The sequence below is a fragment of the Pelmatolapia mariae genome, linkage group LG14 (genome assembly GCF_036321145.2).
Source record: "Pelmatolapia mariae isolate MD_Pm_ZW linkage group LG14, Pm_UMD_F_2, whole genome shotgun sequence".
Classification (NCBI taxonomy): Eukaryota; Metazoa; Chordata; class Actinopteri; order Cichliformes; family Cichlidae; genus Pelmatolapia; species Pelmatolapia mariae.
This window is the reverse complement of record NC_086239.1, coordinates 21,121,947-21,145,262: the sequence shown is the minus strand read 5'-3', so window position 1 is coordinate 21,145,262 and position 23,316 is coordinate 21,121,947. Positions and strand designations below refer to the sequence as shown.

The 23,316-nt window shown below is 41.6% G+C and overlaps 2 protein-coding genes across 3 annotated transcripts; both read left to right on the top strand.

Moving 5' to 3' along the window:
- The first annotated feature begins 255 nt into the window (after positions 1–255).
- On the top strand, positions 256–14,212 carry oafa (OAF homolog a (Drosophila)). Its single transcript, XM_063493838.1, has 4 exons — positions 256–970; positions 12,352–12,486; positions 12,572–12,752; positions 13,479–14,212. The coding sequence occupies exons 1-4, from the start codon at positions 740–742 to the stop codon at positions 13,751–13,753; spliced, it is 822 nt and encodes a 273-aa protein (XP_063349908.1). The 5' UTR covers positions 256–739; the 3' UTR covers positions 13,754–14,212.
- Positions 14,213–16,880: 2,668 nt separating this feature from the next.
- Positions 16,881–22,476, top strand: tlcd5a (TLC domain containing 5a). 2 transcript variants are annotated; one of them, XM_063493436.1, is made up of 3 exons: positions 16,881–17,228; positions 19,971–20,174; positions 20,603–22,476. In XM_063493436.1, the coding sequence occupies exons 2-3, from the start codon at positions 19,979–19,981 to the stop codon at positions 21,133–21,135; spliced, it is 729 nt and encodes a 242-aa protein (XP_063349506.1). In that variant the 5' UTR covers positions 16,881–17,228; positions 19,971–19,978; the 3' UTR covers positions 21,136–22,476. The 2 variants fall into 2 exon arrangements, with proteins under 2 accessions (XP_063349506.1, XP_063349508.1); XM_063493438.1 differs by lacking the exon at positions 16,881–17,228 and adding an exon at positions 19,726–19,831.
- Positions 22,477–23,316: the final 840 nt, after the last annotated feature.

Sequence of the window (23,316 nt, the reverse complement as noted above, 5' to 3'; positions counted from 1 at the left end):
TGCCGTGAGCAACACGCACGGAGCTGTGGTTTACAAATCCCCCTACAAACACCTTTTTTTTTTTATAATTGCTGGGGTGGAGGAGGGGGGGGGGTATTATTAGCCCATTTGCTGTGGAGTGCAGGAGGATCACATGAGGCCTTTAGGGGGATGGGCAGACTTTTCTGAGGGTGGTATGGCTTTAAGAGTTTACTACCATCAGTGCGCTCTTTCACTCACACGCCGCAGAAAGTTTAGAGGCCAGGCGAGCAGCGGGATACCGACGGATAGGAAGTGACGGGACTGAGTGAGAGTCAGAAGTAGGTAAGAAAAGAGAGAGAGAGAGAGAGAGAGAGAGAAGACGTGAACATCAACACAAAGCAGAGTGAGAAGCAGCGTGCAATCATCGGACTCTTGACTGTGGTGCGGGAGGGAGCTGAAGTGCGCATGATCTTATCAACAACACCGGAGCGACACACTTTCAATGGAAGGGAACTGGTCCCAGAAGTGAAAGGGAGAGATTGCAGTGAGGACGTATGTTTGTCGCCTGTTTCTTATGAATGCGCCCGTAATTGTGGAAAGTACTGACGCACGGCGGGGGGACCGCATGAAAGAGTGACCCACCAAACTTTGATCATGAAGGAAAAGACTTGACGAGACAACACGGCACAAGAGAAGAACACAGCTGGGATATGAGCGGAGATCTCTGGATTTCGCCTCGATTTTTTGCTCTCTCGGGTACGGTTTTGCGTCTTCGGGGATGTTTGCGAGTTGCATCTCCGCGGCTCCAGGTCGGATACTGACTCGTTTCTGCGCCCTTGTGCTGCTCGTGGCTGTGGGACTCGCTGCAGAGCTGCGGGTCCGAGTCCGGCTCTCTGACGGACTGGTGACCGAGGAGGTTTTGGAGGCGGACAGCGAGAAAGACTCGATATCACTCGAGTTCAAGCAGGGAGATGGGACGCTCATCACTTTTGTGGTGGACTTCAAACGGGTAAGAGGTTGTCCTGCTTACCGCTGAACATGAGGCGGATACTTCCCCCTGGCTCATTTTGAATTTTAGGTTATTGAATAGCTGCAATTTCCCCCTCCAGAATCAGAACTAATTAACAAAGAACTTAAGTTCATGCTTCCCAATTTATACCTGCAGACTCGTAACACCCCCTCGGTGATCCTGGAAGTCACTATAGGAAGTCCCCACTTAAAAATAAGAAATTGTGTCTTGTCTCTAATCCTTAAAGTCAGTCCAAATCTAACTAAAAGGCACTACTGCTGTGCCCCTCCACCCCCTTACTTTGGTAATACACCCATCCACCCCTACAACCCCCCAAAAATCTGATCAAGGATCTGCACCGTTCACATAATCAGAACCCCCAATTAGCCCCAAATCTGTGCATCCCTTAGGTGTTGAAATCCGCAACAATGGCTTCTTGGTTCAAGCTACATTGTTAAATTTTAATTCAGGGTCACAGATCTGAATCTTAAACAAAATCACACCTAAAGCCTATTTTTTTTTTTTTTTAAAAAGGGGGAAAAATCTGAGCAGTTACTGTAGCCCACATTTAAGCTGAAGTATAAAGTTTCATTCATCCCTTTCCATCACAGCTGAGTTTTACCGAGGTCAAGACAGCTGCTGCTCCTTAGATGTGACGCCCCCAAGACCCTAATGGCCTTCGAAACCCCTGCAGCTCAAGGGTCCCGTTCAGAGCTGATCATAAGTGGCCATATTTAGCATTCTTCTAAAATGTAGACAAATAGCTCGAGTGTCCAACGCCAACCAGTTGTAACATTTTGGAAAGATGACACTGTTTTGCTTTTGACAATGGCTATCCGGAGACTCGTGAAATTGTCAGTCTTGCAAAATAAAAAACAACTGCTTTGCATAAGAGGGGCGTGTGTGGTGGGGGGCTGCACAGAGCAAAGGCATGTGTCTGTGATGGTTGCTGTCACACAGAAGCTGACAGGCTGGCGAGATGTGAAGGGGGAGATTTACCAGGATTAAGTGGGCATGTCTGACCTTTTTGATCTGCACGTCTGGTTCACTAACCAAAACAGCTAATTTAGAGTTGAAAGAGAAGAGGCCGTCACCCCCCAATCGCTGGTGACACCCACAGAAAGAGACGTACAGTGATCTGAGAGCAGGGAGCCCTTTTCCTGACCGTGCAGGGTTGCTGTATCCCGTCAAGCATGCACACACGCGGGCGCACATCACATCTGCACATATGGTTTGGTTTATTTGAACCTCTTAGATCGCTTTACTTTTCCGCTGCCTGATTTATCTGTACAGTTGTAGGTCAGCCTCTCGCTGCTCCCCCCTACCTCTCCCCTCTTTCTGTCTCACCCCCCCGTCTCCTTCCCCCGCCTTGTTTCTTCTGCATGTGGTTTTCATTCAAGTCTTGTGCAGTATCTCCCAAGATTTATGGAAAGTTGGATGAGCTGTCACTTCCAGCTGCCATGAATATATAGTTCAGACGAGCGCCTGTGGGAAGCGGAGTGTTTTAAGAGGGATGTTAAACACTGAGTTCTAATGATGAGACACAAAAAATATGGATGGCTCGATAGATAATGTCACATTTGGAAGAGCAAGTCTCGTTCACTGAGATTTAAAAAAAGAACTGAAATGTAGTCACGGGACAGCAGCCTCCTTACTATTTGCTGCTTTGTGAATACGTGGCAAAATGTGATGGTACATGTTATAGCCATTAGACACTGGTGAAGTGGTCTGCTGAATGTGAGAGGGAAGTTTAGTCAACCTTATCCAAGCAATGAATCACAGTGTATGAGCCGTGCAGCGATTTCAGGAAGGTTCTCTGATGGTCTGTAGGCATATGGAAAAGATGAAAAGGTGGTTTTAGCTTGCTCATGACACCTCTGTGTCATGTTGACTGAATCTTAACATGTGGATACCGCTGTCTGTTCACTTCAAAGCAACAGATTTATGATAGTGCGGTTCACTTTTTTTTTTTTATGAAGCACAGGCGTTATGGGGTTGGATGGAGTTGATTATCTGCCACTTACTCTGTAATTGCATTTGAAGGTTACACTCTTTTTTTCAGCGTGCAGTAAAGGAGCTTTTCATTCCCGTCTGGAGTCTCCATGAAGTATTTACAGCTGAATCGACTCTAAATTATGTAAAATTGCAGCAATCTGTCTGCAGCTCAGAAATATCCTGATGAAATGTTTCACGTCGATGTGCAGATTTTTTTTTCTTTTTTCCCACTGTGAGACAAATCTCAGCACAGATGTCGCTCTGAATAGAGAAGGTAGCTGCCAATTTGGTATCCCCCCCCCCTTTCCCCCCATTAAATTCTGCAATTTATGGTTCAACACAGGCTAGTACCCTGAGCTTAACATAAACCGTTGTCTTAAGGTCAATGCGAGGGAAATGACCCTCATCTTTCAGGGCTTGTTTTGGGTCTTTCCAGATTTGGTGTTTTGTGTGTCTTGTCTTTTCTGTCCATCAGTGCAGGAATGTGAATGACTTCACGGGTGTCTTGGATGAAACTGTTTGTCTGGGATACACTGGGGCACATCATCGTACATCTATAGTTACAGGCACCTTGCCCTGCAACTGTAAAGCTTTTTTATTATCTGGATACGATTTCAGGGTTTTACATTTCGGGGCCTATTTCGATTTATAGACTTTTTGGGTCTTCTTTTATTCCTAGATGTTTGATTCGATTCCTTCTTGATGCAAACCTCCACGCTTATCAGGGCTTAGGACTCGCATTGGAAGTACACCGTGGGGCACAGTGCAGTTACAATTTAATGTTAGGCGACCAGTAGCAAGTGCATTGCTGTCATTCCCATGATGTCAAATAACTAGGTGTCCTTTGATACATCTAAGGTGTGCTTTAAATAATGTAGCAAGTTTGTCACTCTTAAGTGACTGCATGTGAATGCTTGTAAAGGATTCCTTTGCCCTTTAAGTGCAATGTTAACTATGTCGGGTGGCATGTTTCAACCCAACCGCAATCCCTCTTGTTCTCTTAACTATGGGTTTGTTTTTTTTAATGCCTAATCCCAACCAGCAAGAAAAGTCAAAAGTGATTTAAAAGCATCTGAAACAAAATGCAGACAATCTCCTGGCTGTCACCCCTTTAGCCACCTAATATGGTCGTTAAAGCTCAGAGGATCTTTTTTTTCTTTCTGCACTTTAAAACTAGAACTGCATAGTTTGAGATAGTAGGAATAAACAGCTGATACCATCAATTAGAAGGAAATTTGAAAGGCTTCCACTCACGCTAGCGTTTTTACTACTTTGGGTGACAAAGCTTTAGGAGTATGCTGTTCTCACCAAAACCTCAGTTATTGGAACAATTTTGAAAATAGGGGTGTGGGAGAACAAAGAAACTGCTGATCCAAAACTTAAAAAAAAATCACCAACTATATTTGAGGTTCAGAGTTTTTTGATGGGGATGATCATCTGCACCTTACACCATCCCGTTAACTGGGTCAGGATCTTGTGAATGATGGCACTGATGAGCACGTCAGTGTCCGTTTTCTTTTTTTTCCCCTGAACCTTGCAAACTGGATCAGCTTTCACTGCGGAGGCCTGCGTTACCGTCAGCTCAGCTCAGCTCAGCTCATTGTGATGGTCTTCAAAGCACAGAGGCTTTATGCACACGCCCAGAAATAAGCTTGCTGTAAGAATGGATTGGAGATTTTTTTTTCCACACACCCTCATGTGCTGTGTCAAACACAGAAGGAAAGTTGAGGGCGGGGAGTTAGGTTGGTTAGCTTTTCTGTGTGCCCTCCCATTGGGTTGCAGAGTGTGACCCATTTAGGCAGGTGCTCATTCCGAGTTCTCCTCGAGCCTTCATATGCTGTATGAGCCATTAGAATTGTTTAACTGCATTATCTGTCAGACAAACTCTTTTTCTTTTTTTTTCCTGCGTGGGAGGCCTGATGACAGTCCACTTTGTTCTTTTTCTTGTTAGTGTAAAACGCAGAGGTTTGCCAAGAGTCACAACTGCCTGTTGTGTTTTCTTCCCATGTTACAGGTACTTCACATTAGTACAGTACAGTAGCAACCTTTTTTTTTTTTTTTTTATACTTTTGGCTGCCACACCTTGCCTCTTACTCAACCTTGAAACACCATCCCTCTTTGTCACTTGTACAAACTTGTAAAGTCCTTTTTATGGGTGAGTGTCACCTGTTCCAGGAAGTGTTGTTGTTGTTGCTTCAGGTACGTTCAGTACGTTATAAGGCACACAGGTTTTCACACTCCTATTGCAAACGGTGACTGTGAGCAAACTGTGAGTCACAGAAATCCATGTGGCAAATTGTTTACTCAAAGGATGAACTTTGAAGACCTCGCCTCCTACTCTGCTTTCCTTTTGTATGTTTTTTGCGTGGGAAAATGACTCAGTTCAGAGAAGTTACTGCCTAGTTCTGCTTTCTTGTCTTAAATCTCTGAGGTGGCATTCTTGAACGCTTACTTTTGATTTTAATACATTAAGATCTTGTAAGGTTACTCTGTGCTGGAGGAAGAGTTCAGCTAACTTTGAAGTATTTAAAAATGAACTTTTTTTTTTTTTTTAACCCATGGCCATAATTTTCCCTGCTGGCTCAAAATCCTAAAAATCAAAAACAAAACACCAAAACAAGCTTCTTCTGTGGTCTTGTTGTTGCCATTCGAGTCTCCTCATGATCCCCCTTTGGCCTCTGGTGGCCCCTTTGCGCCTGTTGGTGTCTTTATCCTTTATCCCCTCCTCCTCTCGCCAGAAGGCCAGATGTTCACATTTAATACTGCTGATAAAGAGCTTCCCATTTTCACAGTCTCTGACATGCTTCCAGGGAAAGAGACCAGCAGAGAGATGACTATCATCTAGCTTTTTAAAAAAAATTTCTCACTGATCAGGACAGGGACCGCACAGTGCTGTGGTAGCAGCCTTTGACGGACATGAAAATGGCAGTTGTGGCTTGCAGCGTACATAGTTGTAATTTTTGTCTAACTACAGATGGTTTAAGATGAAGAAGACTGGCAATGACACTGACAAAGAATTGAAGCGTGCCAGGTCTTTCTGTCTCCTGAAATATTCTTTTTGTCAAATTCATGGCTGTGTCCGTTTGTGTAGCGCTGCTTCGCAAGCTTTGGACTAATTTATTTTATTTTTTTTAGGTCAGTGGCAGTTCAGGCAGCCTTAAGTCATAGGGGTCCACACCTGGGAAGGCATTACATCAACCTTTTCCTTGTCAACAATCTGATGTCGTGTCACGTTTTTTTTTTTGTTTTTATGAAAAAGGCTCATAAAGGATATGTTGTTACATAAAACCTATTATGAATCTGTATAGTTTGAATAATACCATTATTTTTGTGGTTCCTGAAACCGGATATGAAAGATGTGCAACAACAGTTGGAGGCTGAATGGGACTGTGGCCATCTCTATTGTTTATGCCTTATCTATCTGCCTCATTTCCTTCCCTGTTAGCACTCACTGTTTGCCTCCTTCTCATTTCCTGAATGCAGAGTCCCCCATAAACAGTTTGTGTGTCTATTTAATTGTATCCAGATTCTGCATGAATGAATAAAATGATGTTGTGGGCTGTGCAGAGTTAGTCTTTTAAAAAAAAAATTCCGGTTGTATTTTTGAACTCATGTGTAACACCTAAACATTAACCCCTCATGCATTGGGAAAGGTAAGCTCCTTTTGCATTGTTATCAGGAGAATAGCCAACAGGAAAACCTTTTTTTTCATGGCTTCCAGTGTTTTGATTGTCCATTCATTGCCAGTGTTTACTAATTGGTTAGCTCTTTGGACAGCCAGGTGTGACCAGACCTAAATGTGGCTCCACATTCCTGCCTTTGGGGCGTCTGTAATTAACTTCAGCTCAAAGCATGTCTTAGCTCAGTGGCTTTTCTCCCGTTCCTTTTGTCTGTGTGCGTCTCTCCCTCCGTCTCCCAAAATGATCTTTAATCCCTGCCAAAAACCTGTGCTTTTTTTTTTTTTTTTGCTTCTTTGAATGGCTTCCCTCACACACTAAAGCAAATACCCTGTCCCGTCACCAAACATGTTAAATCCATATCTGTTTTCAAAAGGCAGTCGGAGCCATTTACGTAGGTTCGGGATCTTAAAAGTAAACACAAGGTTTCATCACTCGAGACAAGCGAATAAACTGGAAGGCTGCACGGTGCTGAATTTTATGTAAAGATTACATTGCCCTTTTTTACTTTTGTTAGTATACAAGCTTGACTTTAATCTTATTTGTTCATTTTTTTTTAAGTATTACATAAACTTTTTGGTCCTATGTCAGGCAAATATCCACACAGACCCACACTGATCCCAAATGACTCATCAGAGCGTGGCTTACCAGCAGTCCTCCACAGCCAGCCATCAGCCTTATCAACAGACAGGGTCTTAGGGGGGATTTGAAAACAGGAAGAACCCCCTGCACAGGGAACACATACTGCTGTACTGTTTGTGTGTGTGTGTGTGGGTGCACTTGTGCGTGAATATCCATCCTTGCATCAAGTGTGAATCGGTTCAGCCAGAATGGCACTCAAACTGAGATGCATATATCTCTTGCAAGTGCAGGTGCAACGTTCCCATGAGCGTTTGGACTGCTTTTCATTGCTGGGCTCCTATTTTAACAGCCTGTAAACCAGGTATATACTCTGCAAGGAGACGGAGTTTGTCTTGCTGGGTTACAGTGTCTGAGAATGTTCACTGTAAATGGCACCCTTTGAGTGTCTGAATGGGCTTTTGTGCACCTCTTAAATAATCTGACCCACCAAAGGTAACCACCAATGAAACGAGCCCCCACCCTCTCTCCTGATTAACAGGTCTTCGTTTGACCCACCAGTCATGTTGCATGAATACAGACTTGTTTGGCTGTTGGCCAGTGGTAGTTTGTCTGCAAATGGACTAAGTCCTGTGTGTAAGCGAGCAAGTTAAGAAATTTGCACTTGTGTGGATTATTTATAGACACCCTGACATTTACGCTGCTCTGCTAGAGTAAAAAAACTCAAGGATACGCTGCCCTTTGATTATGGTATTGCCAGTCTTTTTAAAGATGGGAATAAGGTTGCCCTTTTAATTCGTAATGTCCGAAGGTGGTTATTTTCTGTAATGTTGGTCAGCAAATTATTACTATAATTTTTTTTTTTTTTTTTTTTGTAGGTGTAAACACTCTTTAAGGGGGGTGACTCATTTTCCAAATGTGGGCACCTCCTCTTTAGGGAGTATTTTGAAATTAAGGGGTGCTTTTTCAAGCTCTAGCAAGTCTACCCGATTCCAGCATTACTGTTTTTCTTGCCATATGCGTCCCAGGCAATTATTTTGTCTACGTTTTGGCAGTGTGGTGTATTTTATCAGGAACTGACTAAATCTTTTTGTATAATCCATCACACGAATGAAGCAGGTTTTGTTACAACAGGAAAGGATTACCCCATACTGTGACCACAGAAGCGCTCATATTTGTCTGATCTTCTGTCAGTCCTCTGTTTGCATAATTCGGCAACTTTAAAAACACCTTCCCACTTGGGAGATTGTAAAAAGAGATAACTGTTGTTTGATCAGTCAGACGAGTGCGCATTCTCTCCTAGTGATATTGCCTGTCATCATAACAACAGGTGTAAACCTTCCTTTAATCACTTCACGTTTCACTCCTTTGCTGTGTTTTCTTTATCACGCTTTGGAGTGTGTCTGCACACATCCCAAACGGTGGTGGTTTTTTCTGGCGGGCAGCAACGACTTCTGTCTGAATGGAAATGTAAAGATGATATAACTATTTTACTCTGTTTGCTGTTAGAATGTCAGTGAAATTTTACTCGAGCGTGACCTGAGCTGACATGTCCTCAGCACTGGTTTGGTGTTGCCATTCAAAGGTCGTAATTAAATTTTAACTACTCTCACTACATGACTGCGCACAAAATATACCAATGCTGCCAGTTGAATATGAAGACTACAAAACATCTTGGCCTGTCAGAAGATAAAGATAAAAGAAATATCACCATCCAGAACCTGTAAAAGTTCAATTCAATGCAGTTCAGTTTTTCATATAGCAGCAAATCACAGCAACAGTCACCTCGAGGCGCTTTAAATTGTAAGGTAAAGTTGCTACAAATATGTAGAGTAAAGCAGAAAACCCCAACAATCAGATGGCTCCCAATTAGCAAGCACTTTGGCGACAGTGGGGAGGAAAAATTCTCTTTTAACAGGAAGAAACCTCCAGTAGAACTAGGTTCAGGGAGGGCCAGCCGTTATACACTTACGGACAAGTTGTATCCTGTAAACACTAAAATGCTAAGACAAATATATATTTATGAGGGGCAATGGTTAGCACCGTCCAGGTTATAGCAAGAAAGTGTCCGGTTTGAATCCACAGACCAGCTGGAGCGGTTCTTTGTGCAATGAAAAAGTTCCTCTAAAGCAGGTATGCAGGTGAAAGTATCTCTTTGGTTGATAGTCGCAGGTATGGTTTTATATTCAACTTCTGATCTTCAGGGTTTTTTATTTTATTTTTTAATTTCTATATTTTTACTCAAATTGTGGAACATGGATAAATGGAAATCTATAGACTACTGTAAACTCTTAAGTACCACCAGCCTGGTAGTCTACTGGCAAAATGCCAGTACTAGAGTAATTTTCTGTAGTTTGAATGGTGGGTGCGGTGCACACAAACTCTGCTCTCACATCTGGTGCAGCCATGTTTTTTGGAGTTTAGCTGAAGCATAATGCTGCCACATCCTAGAATAGTCTGTGCTACCCCAGTAATACATCATGAGCGTGCTTTATGTTTGTTGTGCAGCTTTGCTCTGTCCTTGCAATGGCTTCAAATCATTTCAGGAGCTCTTCGGAAGTGAAGCATTTAATCTCCAGGAGGAGGGTTGTTTTGTTTTTTTTGTTTTTTTTTGGGGGGGGGGGGGGGGGGGGGGTTGTTGTATGTTTCTTGTTTTGTTTTTTTTGTTTTGTTTGTTTGTTTGTTTTTTAATTAAGTGGATTTTCCTGCCATCCTGACCTTCTCATTTGCTCTGCATAGCTTGACTGTCTTAGGTCAAAACTGATCCAATGCTAATTCTAGCTAGAATTAGGGCAGTCATGAATGCTAATTCAGAATGCTAATTGCTGCAAATTCTAGCTAGAATTAGCATTCTGCATGCTAATTCTAGCTAGAATTAGCATTCTGGGGAAATTATTTTCTGGAACCTGATCGCTGCCACCCCTGTTTGCTTCCTAATTAGGTAATGTAAGTCCAAAAACTTAGCCAAAACAATAAAACTAGGCAGTAAAACACATACCTTTTGGTATTTCATCATTATTGTTTGTTTACTCCTTTCCCATTGTTATGTCTCACTATGGCACTGGATGTTACCCTTAGTACCCCTGTAATATTTCACCCTGTCGACTTGCCACAGCTCCCAATCTGTGGTTTTTCAACACCATGACTGCCCTATAGCTTGTGTGGTACTTTCATTAGCAGCCCCCCTTCTTCATCTTCAGTTCTTCTGTGGTCTTCTAAATATTTGATCCCATAAATGCATGCTAGCTTTACTCTGGTAGAGCTTTTTTGTTCTTAAAGATTCTTTCTGTAACTGCTAAAATGCTATCCTAAATATGCCACTTGACTGCTTGTTGCATTTTTATACGTACATAACAGTCTTGAGGTTGTGTGTGTTGGTTTTTTTTTTTGTTTTGTTTTGTTTTTTTTGTTTTTGTTTTTTTTCTCCCAACCTCTTCGAGAGAAGATTGCTGTCAGTGCTCAAACTGTCAAACTGTGCCCGTAAGACTTTCCATGGTGTGCAGATGATGTCATTTTGATACAAAATTGCATCAATAAAAATTGTTGCCACAGTAAGCACTGTTAATCTACCTTTGCCCTTTTGGCCTAGACCCAGAGTAGAAATTAGACAATCATTAATCAGGAGACATAATGACACAACAGGAGGGGATCAGTGTCTTCGCTTTGCTGTTGAGTTGCTTCCAGAGAAGCAGAGCTAGTGGAACTGCCATGCTGCTCTGTAATTACCCAGAGAGCCCTGGGGCAAATCCATGTGGCTGACACGAATACCTTCCTCTTCGTTCTGTCCCTCCCTCCCTCTCTTCTCCCCACCCGGTGTCCCAGCGTAGCACCATGTGTCTGCAGCATGGGAGGTCTTGAAGTCATGGCCTCTGCTTACTCCTCCACTCTGGGGCAAATGGCCCTCTTGTCCTTCTCGCTGTAGGCATTGTACTCACTCTTTTCGCTGTGATATATCTCTTCCTCCGCTCTTTGACATTATCTTATTGTTTTGTGTCTGCAGGAAAAAGCTAAGGCATATAATTTCCACTGGCTCATTTCTGTGTTCCTCTGAGTACCATGTGAACAGCTCATAAAGCTATATAATCAATATTTGCTTAGTAATTTCCTTTCCAGGGGTCAAACAGGATTGCCTTGTGTAATACCCGTGCTGCTATTGTACCCTTGCCAGTGTCTCTTTTCACAGACAAAAGTGGCTGTTGGAGTGAAGATCCAAGCAGTCTGTAAAGGACTGCAGAGCGTAAACACTTGTGAGGCAGAATGCATTGCCTTCTTGCCAGGGTGTACTCTTCTCCATACAGGAAGTGGAAGAGCTTAAGAAGAACTCAGTGGGGTTATCTCGGGGCTGTTTATCTATTCCAGAGTTCCTCCTGCTCAGGGAGTGAAAGCCTTCAAACTGTTACTCCTCAGCTGCCTGTTGGCTTCAGACTGGTGTGTGAAAAGCGGAGGAGGGGTATTTAGGACTGTGTGTGTCTGTGTTGGAGCTGAAGCCAAGGAGGAGGGGGTTTGGAGTGGGGTTCTAATGAATAGGAGGACAGGTCTACTGCTCTGCTCTCCACACTGTCGAAGCTTCCCATCATGCTTTGCCTTGCCCTTCACCAAACTCTTTATGGCCTTTTGGTTTGGTGCCAGATCGCTCGTGCATTTGCCAACAGCAGCACGTCTTTGTTATTATTTGTGTGTGTGTGTGTGTGACAGAGAGAATTGCCATTTTGCTACTAGTACAGTTCTACTTTAAACAGCATGCTAAAATGAGTCTGACATTTCTGGCATGTGAGAAATTTAAGTAGGTCTGACAAGAAACAGGCTGGAAAGGTTTAATTTGACACAGCAGAATACCACAGTATTATTGGAGCCTCATTGCACAGGTCTGCAGACAATAAAAAGTATCAACAAGCTGTCATGTGAGCCTTTATGGGTGAATATAAACCCTTTGTTTCTTTGAGTAGACAGCTGTTTGGACATCTTTGAACCGCTTTAAGTACCACAATGGAAACAATATCTGTTCTAATTTGGATGATTCTCCTCATATAAGCAACAACTTATCATAACCTTGCCTCGTGTACTACTCCCGATACTTTCCGGGAGTCATCTGTTCAGCCTTTTCATTTCTCATCCCTTTGGCTTTTTCAGGATGTGAAAATATTCCGAGCGCTGATCCTGGGCGAGCTGGAACGAGGGCAGAACCAGTACCAAGCCCTGTGCTTCGTGTCCCGCCTCAACCGCAATGAGATCATCCCCAGCGAGTCCATGGCCCGTCTCAGGCAGGTACGACACGGTGGAGATTGTGCTATGGAGATTTTTCAGCTGATTATATACTGTGGAGAATCTGAGGATATTACGTCTTTCCCAGAAAAATCCCCAGGCCATTCGCTTGGCAGAGGAGCGGAGAGGCCTGGAGCAGCTGACTATGAGCGCAGCGGTCAATCTAAGTCGGGCCTGGCACCTCAGCGCCCACATCCACAACATGTGTAGCGAGGCTCGTGAGGCCATCTACACCAGTGAGGCAGATGTGAAATACTGGCTGGAAAAAGGTCAGCGGCCATCTGATTTTTGTTTATTATTGAACCTCACATAAACTCTGGTGGTGTTTTTGTACCCCCCCCCCCTTCTTTCTCCTCTCCTGATTGTCTCTCTAATTCTGCTCTCTCCAAGACACCTCTTTCCACTTCATTCTAGTGATATGACTTCAAGTATTATCTTGTGGGGTTTCAATGATAAGACTGTGTGACTGCATGTTATCTAGGTTCCTCTCCTCTTTCACTCTTTGCTCTCCAAACTGCCTTCTTGCACACTATGAAATAGGGTGAAACGGCATGTGTGTGCATGCAGATTAATTTTGTTTATCGGAGAGGTTCAGCCCATTATTTAACCATTTGTTTTCAAAAAAGCAGTTTGCAGCGAGATGCAGATTCTTTATAGCAGCGAAATCCAAATTATTCGAGCTGAGGAGAATTCATACGACAGCACTATTGTCAGCTGACAGCTTTGTTATTAAGAAAACAATGTTGATGGTCACGGTTCACCGAGCGCTCTGTGCCGTTATCTGCACAGGGACCTATCGTAGCGTCTCCTTAGCATAACAAAGCTGCCCTTTCACTGCAGCATCTCGCCTGTTTTATGCCACTTTGTTTGCGCTCTCTAGATCACAGCCGCATTTAATTGAGCGGAATCAGAAAAGGGAGCGATCGGCGCAGACGCACGACTGCTTGCCTTTTGTTTTTAACTGCCACATGCTTCCCTATCTGTTTGTGTTACAGGAGTAGATGGCTCCATATTTGAGGTTCTGCCCCAAGCAACAGAGCTGCCCAGCTTTCAGGCCTGTCATACTACTAAAGACTTGTGGCAGCCATGTCTCTGCACGTACACCCTGCGGCTGGAGTGGTACCCATGTCTGCTGAAGTACTGCCGCAGCCGGGACGCAACAGGCAAGGGCTCCACCTACAAGTGTGGCATCAAGAGCTGCAGCAAGGGATACCATTTCACGTACTATGTTCCCCAAAAACAGCTCTGCCTCTGGGACGAGGAGACCTAGAGTTTTGTTGTGGATATTTAAGAAACGAGAAGACTTTTTTTTTTTTCTTTTTTTTTCTGCCAGCCCAGCCAATGCTTCTCCACCCATGCTATTCAAAGTAACCACAGCAACACTGGACCTTGGTTTATATCATGTGAAGTGAAGCTGTGTCAGGTGGGGAGTGCCGAGATCCAGACATTCACGTTGAAGTAGAAATAAATTCAGGTTCCAGATGAGACCAAAAGCTTTTAAGGGAGACGCAGCAAAGTCACTAATTTTTCACTAATGTTTCTGGGGAAAAATGACCTATTGCTGTCAGCCTTAACGTGATATATATACATTTATATTAGGGGTGCAACGATACACAAAATTCACGGTTCGGTTCGGTTCGATACTTTGGTGTCACGGTTCGATATTTTTTCGATACAAAAAAATGTTCATGCTTTTTTTGAATTTGTCATTTATTAAAATTATAAATATATATTTTAACTCAAAAGTACAGTTTTTAAATTTAATGTTGCTGAAACAACAAAGTAATAAAAAAAATTAATCTATCTGATGGAGAAATCCCTCATCTTTGGAAAAGAGAGTTTATTACAGGGAAATGGCTCTTTCCAAAATAAAAAGCTATACTATACACTTCTTCTGGGGTATACTCTCAGCAGCATATTAAACATATCAGGTCCCCATAAGGAGAATCATGTGCTAACGGCTGTCTAAATGACTCGGGTAAAGTTTGTAGCATGCGTGCTTGTTGTTTTTGTCTGCTTCCACTTGTCTTTGCACTAGGATGATGTCGGAGTAAATGTGCAGTCATATTCATTGTGTTCCCACTAGTGCTGTCAGCGTTAATCTGAAATGACGTTAACGCCACAACACGGCAAATCTCCGTTAACGAGCTACCGCGGATCGCCCAGTGCGTGGAGCTGGACAGCGTCAACACATTAACGAGCAAACTGCGCTAATGCAGTAGTTCCCACCCATGTAATTGAGCATTACGTGGCACATCCGACATACTGTTTTACTTTTGTCCATGACGCGCTTACCTTCAGGGTCATACTTCACATGAAGACCAAAATAGTTCCAAAGGCCAGATCTGAATGAGGGTGGGGGAGGTTCAATTTGCCATGTTGCAACGAGCTTAGCTTCTGTCTTGCTAGCTTGCGCTGCGCTCAGTGGATCTGCGCTCGACAGTGCAGCCTAGGCGGATAAGTCGAACGCAGATCCACTGAGCTCTCAGCACAGACAGCATCGTCAGAAGAAAAGTTGATGAAATAAATTAAAAATTTTGTATTGTTCATACATATGCGTACCGAACCGAAAGCACTGTATCGAACGGTTCAATATCAATACGAGTATCGTTGCACCCCTAATTTTTATATATATATATATATATATATATATATATATAATTTTTTTTTTTTTTTTTTTTTTTTTCTCTTTTGCCAAGAAGCTGTCACTTTTGTGCCTTTTTGGGGAAAGTGAGTGGGGCAAATTAAACAAAACCTCTCAAAGCTCTTAAACAAGCTATGGTATGCACAAAAGGTGGACAGTCATACACCGGCAGAGGAACAACACTGTCCCACTCTCAGTCAAAAGGAGGTAGACAAACAAATTCTTCCATCCTGGTGAAGGAAAATTTGAACGTTGGAATTATCTGTCTTATAAAGCTCTGTGAAAACAGTTTATTACCAGCTAAATGCTGTTTTTTTACCATGTAAGCATGCTTACAAAGAAAAAACAAAACCTCTCCAATGCTATCTTTATTTATTTTGGTTGCAAAGTGAAATTATGGAGGACTATCTTTAAAAAAAATCTTTTTAATATAATAACCTCATCTGTTTGCTTCCCTGTAGGCATTAAAACAGTTTCTGAAGTTCATCTTAAACCACAGATCCTCAGTAACACAAAGTATTCAAACACATTTCAGGTTAACCTCTTGGCTGTTGTTTCTCATCCATATCCTGTTTTGCTTATATGTTGCCTGTTTTCATTCTTGTATAGACGGTGTAGAAAAACAGGCATATTATCCTATTTAATATTGAAGTTTTATCCCGAGTTGCCCTGTCATTACCCATGGGGACACCTCCTGCCCACAACTCGCACCCCTCTCAGTCTGTTTAAAAAGTGTCAAACCAAAGTCAAAAGAAATGCTGTGAAAGGAGCCGTTTAAAGTTTCAGTTTCTGGACACAAGCTCTTCAGTATGGTGGTGTTTTTTTTGTTTTGTTTTTCCTCCCCAATGTGAGGATCCATTCAAGCAACAGGCGCTTTAATGATCTACACTGCCATCTTCTGGTTAACCAACATTTCTAGACTTTTATGTGCGCTGCCAGAATTCTGGTTCTTGGTTTCCGGCTTTGCCTGCTATAATTTATGCATCTCATATCTGCCCCCGATAATTTACGTGTAATTCAAGGAGCACTTCTTAAATTTGTGGGACCAAATTTAACTTGTCTGTCTGTTCTTTATAGTACTAGGTTAAAGAAAAGACTGCTTTTCCTCAATAACTTCAGCCTTTTTACTGCCATAGCGCAAAAAAAAGGAGAAAAAAAAAAGAGGAAAAAAGAGTTTTTAGTGTGCTGGTATGTCCTGCTAACTGAAGAACCAAATGAGTGAAACACACCTATTTGTGGCCTTCTCTGGTGATCAAGTGCCTTAACATTTTACTGATGTTTTTGCTATGTAATTGTAGATTACATTGTTAAACATATTTTTTTTCTATGAAAGAGTTTTTAATATGTTGTAATTAAAAAAGCTGCCGTAAGGAAAAAATGAAGCAATTTGGTTATGTACAATTTTTAAGAGCTGTTTTACATCAATTGTTTTAATAAAGTCCTTCTTTGCACTGCATGGACAGCTTGGAAGTTATTTGTGGTATATTGGAGTCATTTTATTAAGCCTTATATGGGGTATAAGGAGGAGAGTGTGTGTGTGTGTGTGGGGGGGGGGGGGGGGACAAAGGAATCGGTGTATGGGAATTAAGAGATATACAGTTAAAATTCTTTGCATAGTCATCTGCTTCTGGTGCTCCAATAAATTGTCCTGTTTTGCACTCAGGTGTGTTATGCCAGTCTTTCGATCAAGGTTGTAATTTCCACTATTCCCCACACGATGTCGCTCCTGCTCCGAAAGAAAAAGAGCCTACCATCGCTACATCAAGAAGGATGGAAGCATGCTTTTCCTACAAAATATTGCATAAATCTACTTTAATCTCTAATTATGGTATTGCACGGGATAATATAAGCAGGATGCAATCCACTTTGTAGTGCTAGCAAGTTAATAGTAGCAGAGCATGCAAATGCGGCCACTTGTAATGGGATACAAAGGATGCTGAAGGAGGCTGCTGTTGCTGCTACCCGGTGCCGTTCAGTTAAAGGACAGCAAAGTCTGTATCCAAACAAACCTGCCTCGGTCTTCTACGAGCATATATTTGCTTCAGAGGACGCAAAACAGCCAGGATGTAAACAGAGAGACAGCCACACGTGAACCGTCAAGGTAATTATATTTCACCGCATTTATAAACGTGTTGTAACCCCATAAAACACGGCTTTGTTAGCTTGCTAGCGGTTAGCTTGCTCCCTGATCCATCTAATAGTGCCAGTGCAGAGTTAGCCTGTTATGATAGCATCCCCTCGGATAAGGGATGAGCTATGGCCCTGCTCTGCTGCTGCCCTTTCACATTGTTAGCAACAGCTGCTTTTGCTGTCACCATCAATAAACTGGCCCACGAACAAATGAAGAAAAGATTTCTTCATTTGTTCGTGGGCTCTGGTTTCATAGGTTTTCGTGGGAACACAATTATTACGCTATTAGTTTTTATTGCTTCATAGTAATTTATTGCTTTTCTATTCAGGTATGCCTTTACTGCATTGGCAGTGTTTGGGATCACTGTCATGCTGAAAACAGCTCAAATCTGCATCCACTGTTCTTATAAGAGTAAATATAGCTCAGGTGTCTCACCCTTATCCTAGGAAAGCCTCAAGCATGATACACAGGGCATACTGTGATGAAGAAAAACAAATAATAAACATAAAGGTAGTTGTTCAGTTACCTGGTGTTTTCTTGTGTGTACTCTACAGAAGTCTTGAGTCATCACTCATTTCTTTATATTTTGCTAGCAAAATGAGCATATACTGAAACATGTGCAAACATACATGGGAATGCAATGTAATAAGGCAAAAACAGAGTTTGTACAATTCTAAAAAGCCTGAAAGTCAATATTTGGCAACAATAGTTATTCCTTAGCTTTGCCTGAACTCTCTTAGGTAAGCTTTCTTTTCATTTTTTTTTAAAGTTTAAGTAGTCTTTTTTGGATGTTGGATGACTTTTGTTCTGTTCTCTGTCAAGATGATCTCACACTGCTTCAGTAATGTTGAGGTCCGGGCTCTGTGGAGGCCAATCCATGAATGATAGTGATCCATTATGTGTTTTTTCTATTCAGGTATGCCTTTACTGCATTGGCAGTGTTTGGGATCACTGTCATGCTGAAAAACAAAGCAGCTGCAAATCAGCCGCTTTCCACATTGGGCTGCATGGAGGATTAAAATCTGAGTGTACTTTTCTGTGTTTATAATTCCATCAATTTTAACAAGATCCTGTGCAATTTGGCATACCTCAGTCTTTTCTCCTCGTTATCTGTTGATTAAGAATGGCTTCTTGACAGCCACCCTTCCACTGAGACCATTTCTGATGAGTCTCCAGTGAAAAGTAGATGGATCAACTGATGGATTGTCTGGGCCAGATGCATCTCTTAGGACTTGTGTCACATCCTTGTTGGATTTTTTCTTATTTCTTAAGGACAGGACTTTCAAATATTGTTCATATACTATAGATAGTTTTTTTTTCCGGCCTGCGACTTCTTCTTTTGTTCTCCTCTTGTGCAGGTTCCTCAGATCTTTTAATGACACACTGCACACTGTACTAAGATATGCCATGTTTCCATCTTCTAGTTGTTTTTGGAATAACTGTATTGCTGCAAAAATACTATTTTATGCATGTCAAAGTGTAGTATCTGTGGCATTTTTTTTTTATAGATTCAAAAAAGAGAACAGTTTTGTGACTGTCTGCTACTAACAGAGTGCACAAGGCACAATTTAAAATGGATTTTCTATTATGTAGGCATAATAATGGTTTATTCCTGGAGTTAGGTCCCTTTTTATCCTTGAATTAAAAAAAAACATTCCCAAGAAAATGGTCAGGTCAAAGGACTGGACTGAAAAACTTTCAAAACCCTTCATAAAGCATGAAGAAAGATCACTCAAAACCAGAAAGTCTGGGTTCTTGGAAGATAAATATAGAGAAATGTGGAATCGTTCAAGACTTACTAGTTTTATTTTATGTCATTACATAATTTTGTCATTGCATATTCAGATCTCAGATGTTTCCTTTGTTTGCTCATGATTTTTTTCTCCCTACTTTTTTGTGCATTTTCAGATGAACATGCAGGTTTTCTAAGACTATAAATTCAAGCCTAGCCTTCATATCATCCTTAGCTGCATCCTTTTTATCCATAGTACAAGTGAAACTGTAAAATGATTTGCAGCAGAGTCCATAAACAGATGAATTAATTTATTAACATATTCATTTTCAAGCAGAAAATCTGAAAAGGTTCAGTGTCCCGCCTCTTAAATATAGTAATTTATTGCTTTTATATGTGTGTTGTAGTAACTGAATATCTTTTAGTTTATTTGGCTGCATGTGGACATCACAAACATAACAACGAAGATAGCAACGGGACATTTTTTGTTTGCTTATTAGTGCAGATGTCAAATAATAAGGGAGAAAGAGCCTTTGTCCTTCTCGGGAACTGTCTGAGACCCAGCACCCAGTAACCTCTCTGCCAGTTTTGAAACTAGCTTGAATCTTTAAGAATCAAGTGTACATCTTGTTCCAGTTCACTGAGGGTGGGCTCATCTGTCTGCATGGTCTCACCTCCTAGTACAAACGTCACAGCAGAAGAAGAGACGTCCCCCTCACCCCACCAGACCCTCAGCCGGCCTACTATAGTACTATTATAGTTCAAGCAAAGGCTAATTGTTGCTCCCTCACAAAGAGTGCACAGTTCAAATCTCTGGACGGTGATTCTGTCTTTTTCTACTGTAAGTGATATTACAGAGCAAGAAGTTCCTCCTTGCATTTTTCTCTCGCCATGTAATGTGGGTCAGAGTAGGCTTGATGACTGCTGAGAAGTTTGTTTAGCTGAAATTTGCTGCTTTTCTTTGTTTGACTTACCTTCAGAGGGGAAGATGGCTGTGCTTGTCGTTTGTGCTCTCCTGTGCCTATCCTGCTGGGTGTCTTTCTACTTTGTCCTGTGTAACGTTAACGGATCCAGGAGCTACGAATGGAACTGTCGACTCGTCACGCTGGTACACGGGATCCTGGCAGTCTGCATCACAGCGTACATAGGCTATGTAGATGGACCTTGGCCTTTTACTCATCCAGGTAGGGGATCCAGCTTGTCAAGATATTGTGTGCACATTAAAAACCTAAAAAGACAGCAAGGTTGCAGAGACAGCATAGATTTTAAGCAGCTCACAGACTTAATATTATATTCTCTTATGCATTAATGTGACATTACTGTTTAGGTACATCTATTAGTTTTTACTGTAACATCTGCTTCTTTTTCTTTGAAAATTGATGCAGACATGAGGCATCTAAACTAGTTAGCACAGTTGAGCTCTAACTACCAAGTGGAAACTTTTTGTAAGGTGCTGAAAAATCTTTAGACACAAAGACAAAAAGTTCTCAAGAGCTGTTTTTCTTACACGCCAATATAAACAACTATGTGCTCATTTCACAGTAATAACTTGTTTTATCTGTTTCGATAAGAAGCTAACTAAAGCCGGTCTTTTTTTGTCTGTGGATGCCAGGTACAAAGAACACCCCTCTGCAGATAAGTGCCATGGTCCTGAGTCTGGGCTATTTTATTTTTGACATGGCCTGGTGTGTGTACTTCCGTACAGAGGGACCAGTTATGCTGGCCCACCACACCATGAGCATCCTGGGAATCCTGTTGACCCTTTGGTTGGGGGAGTCTGGCATCGAGTCGTGCGCGGTGCTCTTTGGCAGTGAAATCACCAACCCCCTCTTGCAGGCACGCTGGTTCCTCAAACAGACTGGACGTTACGGGACTCTGCTGGGGGACGTTGTGGACGTCCTGTTTGTGCTGCTGTTTGTGGTGATGCGAATCTTCGTGGGAGGCACAATGCTGTACTGTGAGCTGATCTCCCCCAGGCCGAGATTCTTTATCAAGTGTGGCGGAGTGGCCATGTACGCCCTTTCCTGGGTCTTTATGGTAGACATTGTTCGATTTGCCATCCGGAAGAGCAAAAGCTGGCACAAACACCAGAGAGACCGCCAAGAGCTTTTAGCAGCTAATGGTCATGAAGGGAAGAAGGAGTGATCGGCATCAGAAGGGAATCCATTTATGTCTTTTCTCTGCTCTTCACTTTGGACACTTGATGGAAAGTACATGGAAAGCAACTTTCTCTATGTTGAAGTGTGATTTTAGAAAAAGGGATTTTTAAATAAAAAAAATGCTAAGGCTTCTTTTTGTAAGGTTTGTGGATTTTGGAGCTGAACATGCATAAAAGGTGCAAACAGCACTGACGCAGTTTATATCACTGAAAACCAAAGCATGTTGTATAAACACACAAAGAAAACCTGTGGGAAGAAAAGTTGCCGTTAACTGTGACCTAGTCATGTGTGGCAGTGTGGCTCCAAAGGGAAGTTCCCTACTAGAAAAGAAAAAGTTTACATGTAATGTTGTAGTCCTTGTGAAACACTTTTAGTGATGTCAACAGACTAGGATTGGTACTCAGGGAAATTAAGTAATATCAGAAAGATTGAAGTGTGTTTGATGTGTTTAATTAAAAAACAATATTCCAGAGCCTGCTTTTTTTAAAAAAAAGCAAAATTCTGTTTATTTTGCATCCCTCCTTTAAAGCTCTATGTTACAGTTTTATTGAGTCTATTAAATTCTAAATGTGTTCTTTTTAGTGTAAATTGTAAACTATAAATACCTTATCATGTTTTCTGAAATGGTAACCAGTGTCAACTTTATTGTACCAGATGTGTGAGGGTGGTCGCGCGTGAGTAATCATTTAGACAAGATCTGTGCTCTGCACTGATAGCTCCCAGCTAATTTAATTTAATAAGCTGTTTGTTGAATGTTTCAGTCTCACAGAGATCTTGTCAGAAATTGTCCAAGCTTTGATTAAATTCATTCTGAGCTATCTGTACATTGTGCAAGTCTTTCAAAAGGTCTTTTTTTAAATAAACCATTTTGAAATAAACATGTTATACAATGTTTGCCTTAATAAAAAACGTGCTACTGGGATAAAGACAGGAAGTTTTTATATTAAGGGACTATAATGACTGAGCCCAGATTTTTATGTGCATTCTTGTCTTTATTGTGAGAATATGTTTTTGTCGCAATAGGTTAAAAACATGCCATCTGTTTGTTTCCTATGTCTGTTCACTTGACTGGCACTGAGAGAAGTCTCTGTGTGCATCACCAATACATACAAGAAAGTACAAACCTAACTAGTGTGTGCCTTAGTTATCTGAATGTACCTTCCTAATGTGTGTTTATCCTTTCTCATGTACTGTAAACTCATTCAACACAGGAGGCGGCGTCACAAGAGCCATTTTGGGTCGGGGTTTCATCGTTCACCTTTGTAATCCCTGTGTAAAGTGAAATAAAATAAACTTGACATGTTGTTTGCATTCACTAAACAGCAAATTTACAACTAAACTGAAACGTCAACTGTGTTCTAGTCAAGCCTAGCGAAACTCGAGATGAATTAGTCGACTGAGAGTGAAGTTACCTAAGCTGTCCACATGATGGTGTCATATCAATTATTTATGAATGATGAGAGAGGAAAGATGTGGTCTTTCTGCAATTCTGAAATAGGAGCAATGAAAAGGGAAGAAAAGCACTTATTATTTTAAACACAAAGCATCAGCAACTTACATTAAGTTACATTACGTTCATGTGTAACTTTTTGGGTTTTTCTCATTTTAGCATAATTCAGTCGTTTTGGACCAGTTTTCAGTCTTTAGCAATGCAAAGTTGAGATAGGTGTGTGTTATGCTGTGTGTAATATACAATGTGCCTTATTTATTGTCGTATTTACAGTATAATGTAGGGTGCCAGAAATGCAGTGATGTGTGACTGTAATGCTCAGCACAGCAATCACACAGTAGTGCAGTAGTTGTGTATTTAAGCAAGGTAGTTGTGTGAGAAAAAGGTTAGAGTACAAGCCAGACAGGAATTTGTTTATTAAGAAAGATAAAATTATGTACTTTGCATTGATAAATATGACTGACCACAACCTTAATGGGACAGATGAAGGTTTTTTTTAATCATTTTCATTTGATGGTTGGTTTTGCTTCCAGTAATATCACATGCACAAAAACTGGAGTCGTATAAATGACTCTTGGACTGGAAGGTTCAACACTTTAGTAGTTTGTATGTTTTGTTTTTTTTCTTAATGGATAAATATAAATGCATGAATAATTTATTGTGTCAGTTTCATGAGTGCCTTTTGCATCCATATTTGACTGTTACGGCACACACAGC